The 12,948-nt window shown below is 36.8% G+C and overlaps 1 protein-coding gene across 1 annotated transcript in view; it reads left to right on the forward strand.

Moving 5' to 3' along the window:
* The window catches only part of LOC102231237 (semaphorin-7A-like), a 61,998-nt gene that overhangs the window by 6,636 nt on the left and 42,414 nt on the right, over window positions 1-12,948 (forward strand). The window contains exons 2-3 of the mRNA XM_005800406.2: window positions 4,888-5,027; window positions 9,317-9,379. Coding sequence (XP_005800463.1) covers window positions 4,888-5,027; window positions 9,317-9,379 — 203 coding nt within the window. The remainder of the gene's footprint in view (window positions 1-4,887; window positions 5,028-9,316; window positions 9,380-12,948) is intronic.

The raw sequence follows: 12,948 nt of genomic DNA on the forward strand, positions 1-12,948 counted from the left end.
GTGTAAGTTTATTACCAGAGATTTTAGTGTAACAAAGCTATTTAATTATGTCTTTGTATGTCTGTTTACACATCTGAAATAAGTCTGGCCTTCCCTATATAAATTAATAATTAAAAAGATTTAGACATTATATGGCAAACAATTGATTTCTAAACATGTTTGTAAAACATTTTTCAACGTCAGGATGTGAGCAGTGGAAATGTAGTTCGAAAACTGCTATGAAACATCTGAAAGCAGATCAAACTATACTGTAATTAAACTAATGCATTACTCGAACACAAAAACGTCCGGCTTTCCATAAATGGGTCAATTTGTGTTCCTACAGTAGATTTTTTAAAGTGGTTTGACTTTCTCAAGGAGAAGTGTTCTGGCTTTTAATGTCTGCTGTAGTTGTCACCTCTAGTCCACCCAGACAGCATGGAGTGGACACTTTGGAAAACTGTGAAGCAACATAACCCCTTCAGCTTCAAATTGTATGTTAATGTCCTCTGGCTCAAGTTTTATTTTTTAGTGTCATTTCATTTCTTTCTGTAAACACTTTTCTCTTGGTTTTTAAATGTTTTTCCATGGATTCTGGCCGCTTTGCTCATTAGTTCTCAGTACTTTTTCTTGAAAACTTTGAACTGAGACAACAAAGCTTCCTTTCTCTAAACCTGATTGTGTCCCTCCTTCCAGTTTGTGGTATTTCCTGGTATGTTTAAGCAAACCAAGCCTCTATACTGTTCATAAATTAATTGTGAATGTTTTGCCTTTTATAATTTAAAATGACTGTAAAGGACAGATACATCTGGAAAGCTAAGTCAGAAGAAGAATGTAATTATTTGGGAGGTAGTGTGGTTAAATGGCCAAACAGGTGAACAAAAAGCAGCATCAGTTGCCAGTTCCGGGTTCTTCTGGTGATGTTTAGCATGTTTTTAAGGCTCTGACATCTTACTGGTTTTATACAAAACTGGCAACACAACTGCACTTCATTAGACCATACCATAATAGAACAGGTCAAACCAAACAACAAAATCTAAACAGAGAAACAAGATTATTAATCTAATTTACAAACCCATGTATATAACTAATTGGCCTGCAGGAAAAAAAATACAAAACATTTAACACAGTGCAACTCAAAAGGTTACATTAAAGAAAGAAAAAAAAAAACACACAAAAAAGAAAACACCCCATTTGTTTAAACCCAGTGATGCAATCAGTAACATCACCACCATTTAAGTAGGAAATGCTAGGGCCCCTCCCGTACACCTGCTCAGGCTTTCGCATCTGTTACGTCCCGCTACCCTCACCCTGGCTCGTTCTTATATATATATATATATATATATGTATATATTTTAATGCTGATTACGGGAGAGAAGGGGCCGCAACAAAGTGTGTAATAATTTACACAAAAAGTAACGAAGTAAAGAAAACCAAACTGGGCACCTGACGGAACACACAGTGTGGCGGGGCTTACCTTAGATGTCCGATCAGTAGATCATATTCCTTGACCAGCTGGCATCCATTGGAAAAGGGCGAGCCCTCGCGATCCCTCATTCATCCGCCGCTCCGTTGAATAGTTTTTTTTTTTTTTTTTTTACTTTATCTTAATATATAGTTTTTTCTCTTTTCCTAAAAACCGCACCTCTGGTGATTTGGTCGGTGGTTGATCTTGGCAGGCGTGCTAAAATGCTTTAGCGTCCAGCCGGTTTTCCCAAAACAAATCCAAACAAACAAAAACAAACTTCATCCCGGTCAAAACTTCCGACGCTCCCCTCTGGGTGGATCCGTCCCGAGGTGAAGGCACTCTTTTTTTCATCCAGAGCCTCCCGCACCGTATTCTTAATTAATTTTTCTTTGTCCAAAACTCCGCTGCTGCAGCAGCTCCGTACACGCCACCATCACTCGTCCCGCTCAGGTGCGCCACCAGCTAAAACACCTGGGCTGGCTGTGCCCCGCCCCCACCAGTGAACCGTCAAAGGTGCCAACAATAAAAACAAAAATAAACAATCAGGAGGCGGAAGCAAAGTGTAAGCATGTAACACATCTCAAAGAGAAAAACAATGGTGAGTTAAAAAAGAAAAAAAAAAAAAACATTTACCTTTAAAGGAAACATTCATATTCCTCCAATGGGCCAGAAGTGTTGGCTTTAATTAAAACATGTACATAGATGTAATCTGCAACATATTGCTACTAAAAAAAAAAAAACGGGATACTGAGTGAAGCAAAGTTTCAACGGCAATGTTTAAAGGGACAAGTGGTAAACAAAACTGAACCACTTTGTAACATTATTACATTCAAAATACCATATGTTCCGGACTATAGAGTGCACCTTACTATAAGCCGCACCTACACATTTTTTAACAAAAAAAAAAAAAACAAACAAACAAACAAAAAAACTGGAAATGTATATATATTTGCTGCTGGTATCTCCGCCTCAGCAGAGGGCTGCTTCCTTAATCCGTCTCTAACTCCGAACCATGGATTCGTTCACGCCGAGTTTACGTGCAGCGGCTCTATTTCCCTCCTGTACTGCCAGATCGATGGCCCTTAACTTAAAAGCTGCATCATATGAGTTTGAAGAAATTTCTTCGTTGTGCCTGCTGCTAGCATGTGCTTGTTCTAAATGAAAATTAGCACTTTCTTCTTCTATTTCCAATTTTGACTTCCAATGATTCACTTCCTGCTAAGAAGCCCCCTAGTGGCTGAAGAAAAATCCACAGAAAAGCCACACCGGGCTATAAGCCGCATGGTTCAAAACGTGGGAAAAATGTAGCAGCTTATACTCCGAAAAATACAGTATATAGAAATATAAAATGCAACTCCTTTGAAAACATCTCTAACTCTGATTTACCAATTTCCACTGTCTTTAATGTTCTTCTTCTGTTGTTTACTTTCTGTTCATGTTAAATATTCTTGTTGAGAGTTTACCTTAGTTAAGCTTCATAGCCATCAAGACCTGGACCTGGAAATGTCTGCTTTGTTAAACAACATGTAAACCATAAGTATGTGAAGTCTCTTCATAAAATAAAGCTGTTTAAAAAGTTTTTGTGATGTAACTTTTTAAAATTGACTAAGGCTTAAAATCATAATTTTGGCAAACATATTAATTGAAGTGATTTCATATGTTGTCTTTTAGGGTAATTTAGTTATTGGATTTAGCTCCTAAGGAATGACTTTACTTAAAAACAGTCATGCTTGTTTTAAAAATGTGCTTTGAGGTTGTTGTAAATTTGTCTCAGACATTAATTTTGGTTGAAATAACGTTAAGTCAACAAAGACATGCTCAGGAATCAGTAACACCCCCTGTGTCAGCTGCCAAAGTAAATATTGCAATAAATCTGTTTGTTTGATTGCCTCATAATTTCCCCCACAGCCAAACGCCACACTGGGTATCCTTTGGTATTTCTCATTTTGTCTGAACAACAAGTTTCATCAATTAGATTCCCGTCAACGAAGGAGGCTGTTGTTTCCATAGAAACATAGTTGGTTGGCTAGCAACCTATAGTGCCTCCTCTCTCTTCATTCTGGTGTTGCTGTCAGACTGAATGTCCTTTTTATTACAAGAGTGAAGATAAATTTTATGGAAGTAATCATTTATCTGATATGTAAGTTGATGACAAGAGATTTTCCAAAACACATCCCAGGAAAAGAAACAGAGAAATTAATTTCTGGTTGATAAAATTGATTAAAGTCTTGAAAGTTTAAGGTAATCATTTTTAGATTTCCCCCCTTTTGTTGCAGAGCATTTATCATTATTTGTGGCAAAATCTCTCTGAAGTTATAATTACTTACATAGCTACTCACATATTTCATACAGCAGCAGCGATTTCAATCCATTTCTAACTGAAGGCACAGTTGCAGTGTAGGTAAGTGTGATTCAGAGATGCTCAAATGTACTTTGAAACCTTCTGGAGGTGTCTTCGGTGACAGAGAATATGTGATAGAATTTGCCCACATGATTTTTTCAGTGATATTTATGCTCCCACCACATGCCCTTTTTCTCTAGCACCCAACTTCTCTAGTTGACTGGGTTGTTGCTTGATGAGAAACCAGAAAGGGCAGCGATGTTGGAGCTAATGTTCCTGTAAATGTGGCTGGTTCGTTGCCAGGAAATACTCACCTGGTTCCATATATTGATGGGAGATTAAATAAAAAACCAAAAAAACTGGGGGTTGAGCGCTTTGAGTACGTCAGGACTCTGATTTACCTGCAAGAGCAGCTTAGGCTGGTTAATCTTGATAATCTTTTTATTATATTTTTGAGAAAATACATTTCCGCTTACTCCAGTAATCTTTTGTTATTGTGTTGAAAATCTATTCTGTGGTCAATGATTCATTTCCTGTGATTTGAAAGTTGTTTTTAACTGATTTTGAACAGAAGCCAACATTGTGTCCTCTTCCTAGTTGTTGTACTTGTAATTACAATGCAGGTCAGAAGTTTTACATGCAATAATCATAGACACTCTTCAGAAAGGGTTAGTCTCATTGACAGGACATGAGGCCCAACCTTGATCAAAATTTGACACCCACATCTGTCATGCAACTTGGAATCACAGCCCTTAGCCAGACCAAATGTATAAAGTCACTCATAACTACATTAGATATGGTCCATATAGTTTTAAAATGACAATGTCTTAGTACCAACTATAGTGATGTACCGCCAGCAGTACTACAGCCTTGCCTAAAATTTGTGAAATACATTAAAAATGATCACAATTACTAAACTGACAAACCAAACAAATAAAAAATATGTATTCTTATAAATATGTTGTCTGTAGATTTCTGGGCTTATCTCCTGACAGCATAATCTGTTATTTTATTAAAACATGTTCAGTTTACTCTCATTACTTAAGATTTGTCACAACATTGCATATTTTACTAAAATTGTTTTCATTCTCCCACTCAGAACCCCCCAGGTTCCACTTCAACAAGCCTGAGAACTACATCAGCATGTACCACCAGGAAGGAAGTGACACGCTTTATGTCGGCGGCCAAGCAACGATCTACGTGTTGACATTCAGTGATAAAAAGGTTGTTGACATGCAGGTAAATTCAACTAAACTAATTTCCCTGCTGTTTGCATTCAGTCTTTATTGTTATGGTCAATCACATGTATGAGTAAATTCTTGCTGTAGTAGTTGAAGCTGTGTGCTAATTCTGGATCAATCCTCTTTAGATCCAAAAAATAATTAGTTTCTATTCAACTGAACAAAGTTATGGCGCACACCCACCTTGATTTGTTCTATGCATTTGTTCAGTACTTTAATGGTTTTAGATGGGTTTTAATGTAGAGCTGTGTGTCATCTGTGTAGTTACGGTAACTAATTGCATTAATTGTTATTGATGGCGGGAGCACGAATATATCAAATAAGAGGAGCCCCAAGTTGGAGCTTTGGGGTATCTCACATGTGATTTTTCTTAGCTCTCATTAAGTTACCTGTACAATTTCATAAGTTATATAAGTAACTGTAAAAGCCAAATGTCTGAGCAAAGTTAAATTATAAAACTTTGCTCAGACATTTGTTGCTTAAAAGCCATTAGAATACATTGGAAGCATTGTAACTTTATTGTAAGCAAATATTTGAATTTGAAGCAAATTCATAGAGGAGGATGTCATCTGTGATCACTGAAATGACTCGCCCAGGTGCCCACTAAGCACAAGCTGTCACTGATAACACAAGTTCCTAAACCAAGATGAAAATCTTGGTGCATGCATGAATGGACTGTTAAAGATCCCCCCAGGAGTCATGATGGCAGCATCACTAAACTGTGAAATTGGGTGTAGCACAAAAACTACTCATTATCATAATCTAAATTGTCATCTCAAGGAAAAATTGCTGGTTTTCTCAAGCAACCATGACGTTTATCTTGACAGAACAAGAGACCAGATACAAGATAAAATAAGTTTGCTTTACTCAAAATATTACTTCAGTCATGATTCTGGGAAAATTCTGTTCAGAATAATTGGTCACTGTCACAGCAAGTGTATTTTTTATTTTTTTTTCTGTTTGAGAATAAAAGATATGCATAGATGCACTATGAACAAGTGGTCAACTGTAAAATTGCATTACTGCCACCCAACATTCAAAGGTGAAGTGCCTTTAAGTCAAACAACACTCAGTTTTAGTTTCTGGGCTGCTGTCGGAACATAAATCACCGAGTGAATGCACAGACCTTTCCAACTCATTCTCAGTAGCAGAGCTAAATTAATCTTTCTTTCCAGTCGTTAGAAAATAACGCTGAGTTTGTTGTTTGTGGAGCATTATGGGATGGTTGATGTCTCCCCTGTTAGTTTTTTTTCCCTGCATCCTGTTAGCTTAGCATGATGAATGCAAGCAAAAGTAACAAAGGGAGTCCTTTATTCTTTGCTTAGTATTCAAATCAACAGCTGTTTCCATATAGAAATAATTTTGTTGCTCATTACCTGAATTGAAATTGTTGACTGTGATTAACAAAGCATTTTTAAATACAAAGAAATTCCATTAATGGACCACAGTGGAATTAGAGAGAGGTAATCTGATTCAGACAATTAATGTGCTTTGGTTAAGGTTAGGGAAAGATGGAGGTTCTCAACACTGGTAAACACTGTGATTATAAATTGATCGGTTGTGTCTCTTGTTTTTAATTGCTGAAGGTGAAGTAATGTTCAACCATTATCCAGCACTTAACTTTTTTATAAGATATGATGAAAAAATAAATTCAGAGATGTGATATTTGCTGTTTATTCCCCAATTAAATTTTAATGACTCTTGCTTTTGACTTTATTGTGTAGTTTTCAGCTCTTATTTATTTGCATTTCATCCCGTCTCAGAACTATTAAATCTGATCACTTTCAGAGGAAGTGCAGTTTGTCAGTATTGCTGAAGTTCATGCAGTTGCATTAATGTTTCTTTATTCCCCTAATACACTCCCCCAAATCTTTCTGCTGTTGACTTTTGGAGTTTTCTTTATGATAAATCTAAGCTTGGTTGCCATTTTGTTTCAAGTATGTGACATGGTGAACCTTGTATGCCGAGGGAGATATAATGGCTGACCCACTGCTGACCCTGAGCAGCAGCTGAGATCCAGAGAAGACTGTGGAAATTAGGTCATGCATACAATAATGAAGCTGCAGCTATTTGTCAGAGGGGAGAACATATTTAACTGAGCTAATGTTGCCAACATATAGACCCAAGATTACTCCTTTGAGTATCTTACAGCACTATACTAGCTGGCCAAAAGATTGAAGAGATATTTTCTAATATGTCTGCAGTCTGAGTGTGCTGGGTTGTCCTTCAACATGATGAAAGGGAATAAAAAGATCTGTTAAGATTGCTTCATTTTTCTGAGTCGGACAAATGTCTGAAAAGTGAATACACCCAAGTTAAAATGTCAGGTTTACTGGTGATAAAAATGTTTTTGACTAATCATTTCTAAGACTTTTCATATAAATTGTGACATTTATCCTGTAAAATCCATCCATCCATTTTCTAACACCCTTGTCCCTTAGAGGGGTTGGGAGGGTTGCTGGTGCCTATCTCCAGCTAACTTTCCGGGTGAGAGGCGGGGTACGCCCTGGACAGGTCACCAGTCTGCAGGACAGGGCAACACAGAAACAGACAGGACACACAACCAGGACACACACACTCACTCTCACCTAGGGAGAATTTAGAGAGAACCTAACAGTCATGTTTTTGGACTGTGGGAGGAAGCCGGAGTACCTGGAGAGAACCCATGCATGCACAGGGAGAACATGCAAACTCCATGCAGAAAGACCCCGAGTTGCAGACCTTCTTGCTGCAAGGCAACAGCTCTACCAACTGTACCAATGGGCAGCCAAAAAATATTTTGAAGGATGAAAATAAAAGCAGGGTTGTCCTTCAACATGATGAAGGACAACCCTCGCTGCATAAACATGAACACCATTAAAGTAACACTTTCTTGAATCATTTTTTGACTCAGTTTCAACATTTAGTTCACAGATGTCATCAATTAAACCAAAATATAGTTGAGTTGTCTTAGCAGGATTTGTTTTCATTTGCTTATTTGCATCATTCAGCTAAAACTGTAGTATTCAGAGAGGTTATGAAGGATTTAAAGTATCTCATATCAGTTATTAGAAGGGTACAAAAAGGGTGCAGACAATTTTTAATCATAAGTCCAAAAGGAAAGTTTGGCACAAATCTGCTCTGCATTTCACCAAAGAAACACCATACCCAAAGTGAAATATGGTGGTGGCAGAATGATGGTCTGCTTCCTTTAGGTGATACTCAATGTGTTGTCATTTTAGGATTGAAAACTACCAATCAGTGTTGACGCAAAACATGTCATTTAGAAAACTTTGAAGGACAGTCAGAATAATTTTCAGCTTCACTCTGAGTACAAGGATACATCAAAATCAAGAACAGAATAGTTCCACCAGAAGAAAATTTAAAGTTTTCAAAATTCAGAACGAAATCTGACAGAAAATCTTTGGGGTCACTTAAGGGAAGAAAAGAGGTATTCTTGAAGTTTGAAAAACAGGTTGGCCAGTTATTGCTAGGTCAACAGGTGAGGAAGTAACAGACTGCTTCCAAGAAAGACTGGATGCTGAAATGAAATCAAAATATGCTTCTACAAAGTATTAGTACTGTATATGAGTGCACTTATCTCAACTTATGGGTGGTATCCGTTGTATTTTTTCATATTTTTTCTTTAAACTGATTTGTTTTGTAGCCGAATCGTCCAGAATAAGTGTCACAGTATATCTGGAAATAGCTTGATCTTATTCTGTACCTCACAAAAACTTGCCGTTTTAACAGGGACGTTTAAACTTTTCAGAACCTTGGTATCTGTCGTAAAAAAATGAAATTACACTTTGCCTGTTATTTCCAGTAGAGAGTGGTTTAATGGAACACAGTGGAAGGAAAGTCAATATTTTATTACGTGAAAGCATCAAAAGCGAACACCAATCCATTTCACGTAAAAATGAGAGAACGAAAAATTTTCTTTTAAAATTCAACAATTTATGGTAGATGTGGCATAAAAGGCTCAGAAACAATCATCAGATTTTCAATGGTGAACCAATTACATCAAAAGATTTCCTTTGTAATGTCATATGAATAATTGGCTGTGCTGCAAATTTGCTTAGAGGAGCTCTGGGTCTGCATGAAAATGTCAGGGCAGACTGAAGAAAAGCACACATTTAATGAGAAGTATAATAAAAAAAATATATAGAATGAAATACCTCACATCCTGAGAAAAAGCAAGCAATATGAATGTCATTTGTGAGGACTGTGTTCTAGAGGCTGTTGTGAGACTGAAAGAGTTTAGTGTGAAATAACTTGGCACAAAATAAGCCGTCCTTCCTCCCACAGATCCCAGCGGCATCGGATCAGACTGCAATTGATACCTGCAAGGCAAAAGCTTCTCCAGATGAGGTAAAAACTCATCCTCACTGTCAGAACCTCCATCTCTTCTGCACAACCCTAACCAGCTCAATCAGTGCATTTGTCTCACTAGCATGTTGTTTCTCATCACCATTATATTCAGCACAATAACGTATGACTGTGAAAGACCTGTGTTTCTAGACTTGGATGAACCAGATAAACATACAATGATACATAAAGACATCAAAAAGTGGTCATTTATGTAGATGGAATACAATTACACATGAGATGGTCCTACCTCAAAACAAACACTGCACACTTGACTGAGCACTTAATTGCATTGAATAATTTACATCAATTTCTCAGAGAGAAAAATAGAAATTAAGAATTAGTAAAGATAGATACATTTTACAAAATATGTAAACTTGTCCCAGAAAATACCTTATTTTTTAAGTAAACTGCATCTTCACAGGATTCTCAACAACTGAAAGCTTGTAGTAAATCCACTTCAATGTAGGATGTAAGAAGCTTCTACAGTGAGGGGAGCAGAAAGAATCATTAAAGTGTCACAACTGTCTTCATGAACCTTTTGAATTCCTACCATCAGGCAAATGATATCCTAACTTTAAAAGTAAAACCAACAGACTGCTACACAGCTTTTAACCACCAGCTGAACTAGAAATTGTGAAATCATCATAAGTGCTGCTAATTATGTGGTTTGATTTAGATAATTAAAGTGTTGAAAGACAATTAAAGGATGTTTTGAAGGTCACAATACAAATGTTTTGTAGAATAATTTAGCTTTAGCCTTTCTTTAATCAGAGTAGAGAGAACTCCAGCACATGTACCATTGATTTAGAATTATCTGCAACAACAACTCAGATATGGCAACAACAAAAAATGCTGTGCATTTCACACCTTTAATACTAATATACACTAATTAAAAGAACATAAAAAGCTACACATGTTCAGAAATTTTACTTTCAGGTACCAGTACTTTATATTAACTCATGCTTAAACCTGTGCAAAACACATTTTTAGTAAATCATCACACATGGAAAGATGAACAGTGTGACAGCAGCTTTAGTTTGAAAAAGACATAAAAGGGATAATGATGTCAGAAAAAAATAAAATCAGTCCTAATGCAGTAGTATACATCCTTATAACACACACGACAAGTTTATTTTTTCAAAATGTATTTTTTTCATTTAGACTCAAGTTAGAATCATTACTAGAAACTTGAAAACACATTGAAACAATATTTTTTCTGAGAAAAAAGGCATTCAACATCATGCTTATGGTCTCAGTCCTTGGTGGGAGAAGCAGCTGGACCTTCTACATGTTACTGCCTGAAGGTACATTGTTTTATTATGCATGTTAGTGCCTCCTCACACAATAGCTTCTGCATTCCCCTGAATAAATACATATATTACCAGAGAATACAGCTTCCAGTTCAATCCTGGAATTTTACATTTATTTTGTAACATTCTAAAGATTGTTATGACTTCTGATATGACTGCTTGGTGCATCAACCTTACTCATATTTGGAAATTAATCTCTAACAGTATCCTGTGGCTGATTGTTCTGCTGTTTTATGTGGGCGAGGATTTAGCAGGATATGTTTTATTATTTTTGCTTAGGTTTAATCTTCTTGTTACAGTTTGAACCTGCTCTGCTTCTGACACCGGTATGCCACCAACGTCACAAAGCGCAGGAAAACAAAAGCTTTAATACAATTTTTCAGTCAACACACACAGTGCTGCATGTTTTCGGCTTGCAGCTTTAATAAACCACCGTCTCAGTCTGACAGCTGTGTCATCCCGAGGCTGCGGTATTACTCACAGCTACACGGTGTCAGTGGTGACTACCTACTGCGAGCTGGTCTGCCACTGATTATGTTCTGAAGCCCCCTCTCCAACTCATGCTACATTATAAATAAATCTATAGCAGACTTGCCCTATGCCTTTTGGAAAGTGTAACAGTTGTTTCAAAATAGCACATGTGGAATCCTCAAAAGGTGTTTGCATTGATGTTCATTACTGAAATTGAAGCATTTAAAGCCCATACATGAATAAAAATAAACATTTAATACAATTCAGAAAGTGGTGTGATTCATACCACACTTCTGTATTTGGCATAACTAATGCCTTTTTTTTTACAGACATTGCTGTTGTCCGTAGTATGTAGTCTTTTATTAACTGATCGTCCTTCAAAAACGAAGGAAAACTCACTGGTATGTGTTTGTTTATAAAATGTCTAGTAGGTTAATCTCTCCCCTATCTTGATTCCCAATAATCTGTGCTCTACCCAACACATTATGGTTAATGTTCCCACAATTAAATCAAAATATGGAGAAATAATAAAATGGTGTTCAGTATTAAAGCTGAGCACCAACGTTTAAAGATATTCTAAAGAAGATGCTGTCTGAAACCTGCAGATGTCTAAGTATTGTTTTTTATTGTTTTATGACACGTGTCAAACTCAAGGCCCGCGGGCCACATGTGGCCGGCTACGTCATTTTATGTGGCCCTCTCCCCCCCACCACCGTTTTACAGCCCCATTAATTAACTTAAAATAGGTTTTGAGCACGAATTGACTATAAACTACATCTCCCATAATGCCTTCCGATTGTTACCAGCCAACATTACGGCTTCTCGCCACTAGAGTGCAGCAGAGTCACCTCAAGCTGATTATTAATTTCCCCAGCGAATTAAACTGAAACATCGACAAGCTAACAAGCTAAAGAGCGAAGTTCCGTGATGTTTCAATCGAGGACTTTTACCGTCTCCTGCCCCCTGATTTGATGCCACAGCTTCGACTCCATGCAGCTCGTGTTTTTTGTCCATGTTTGGAAGCACCTATCATTATTGAAAACAGATGTTTTCAATAATGAATTTAAACAAGACCAAGACCAGATCGCGCATTACTGACGAAAACCTACACGCCGTTTTGCGGATTGCAACAGCACAAGAACTAAAACCAGACATGGACGAACTGACCAGGGGAAAACATTGGTAAGCACGAACAAACTAAATTTAAATAGAATGAATGTAAAACCAAAACTCAGTATACTGGAATATGCATATAGTTTATTGATTTTGCTTGTGTTTTGTTTATTTACAGAACACAACACAATGAGGATGTGTGTGAGTTGGTGACAGGGTGAAGAGGATCAGCTTTGTGTTCAATTACAGGCAACATCACCTCATTGTTTTGTTCTTATGTGACATACATGTTCGTTGTGTAATAAATAACGAAAAAGTTTTGTGAGTGAAGTTGAGAGTTGATATCAAAACTTGTTTTTATTCTTTGTCTGCTTATCTTTAAAGCAGACAAAGATGAATTTTCCCAGCGAATAAAACTGAAACATCGACAAGCTAACGAGCTAAACAGCGAAGTTTAGCTGAGCAGCTTAAAAATACTGAGCACATTTTTAAACTGCTCAGTTTAAAAATATTGTAATTTTTAAACTGAACAGTAATTTTACATCCATGCAAACTCAAATGTAATATTTAAAACTGGAATACATAAAATCAGTTATTTAACAATGTGAGGTGTTGTTTAATTTATTTTTAACATTGTATTTTCATACATTTATGCTAGGGTTGCCCAAGTCTAGT

This window comes from Xiphophorus maculatus, chromosome 3 (assembly GCF_002775205.1).
Source record: "Xiphophorus maculatus strain JP 163 A chromosome 3, X_maculatus-5.0-male, whole genome shotgun sequence".
NCBI lineage: Eukaryota > Metazoa > Chordata > Actinopteri > Cyprinodontiformes > Poeciliidae > Xiphophorus > Xiphophorus maculatus.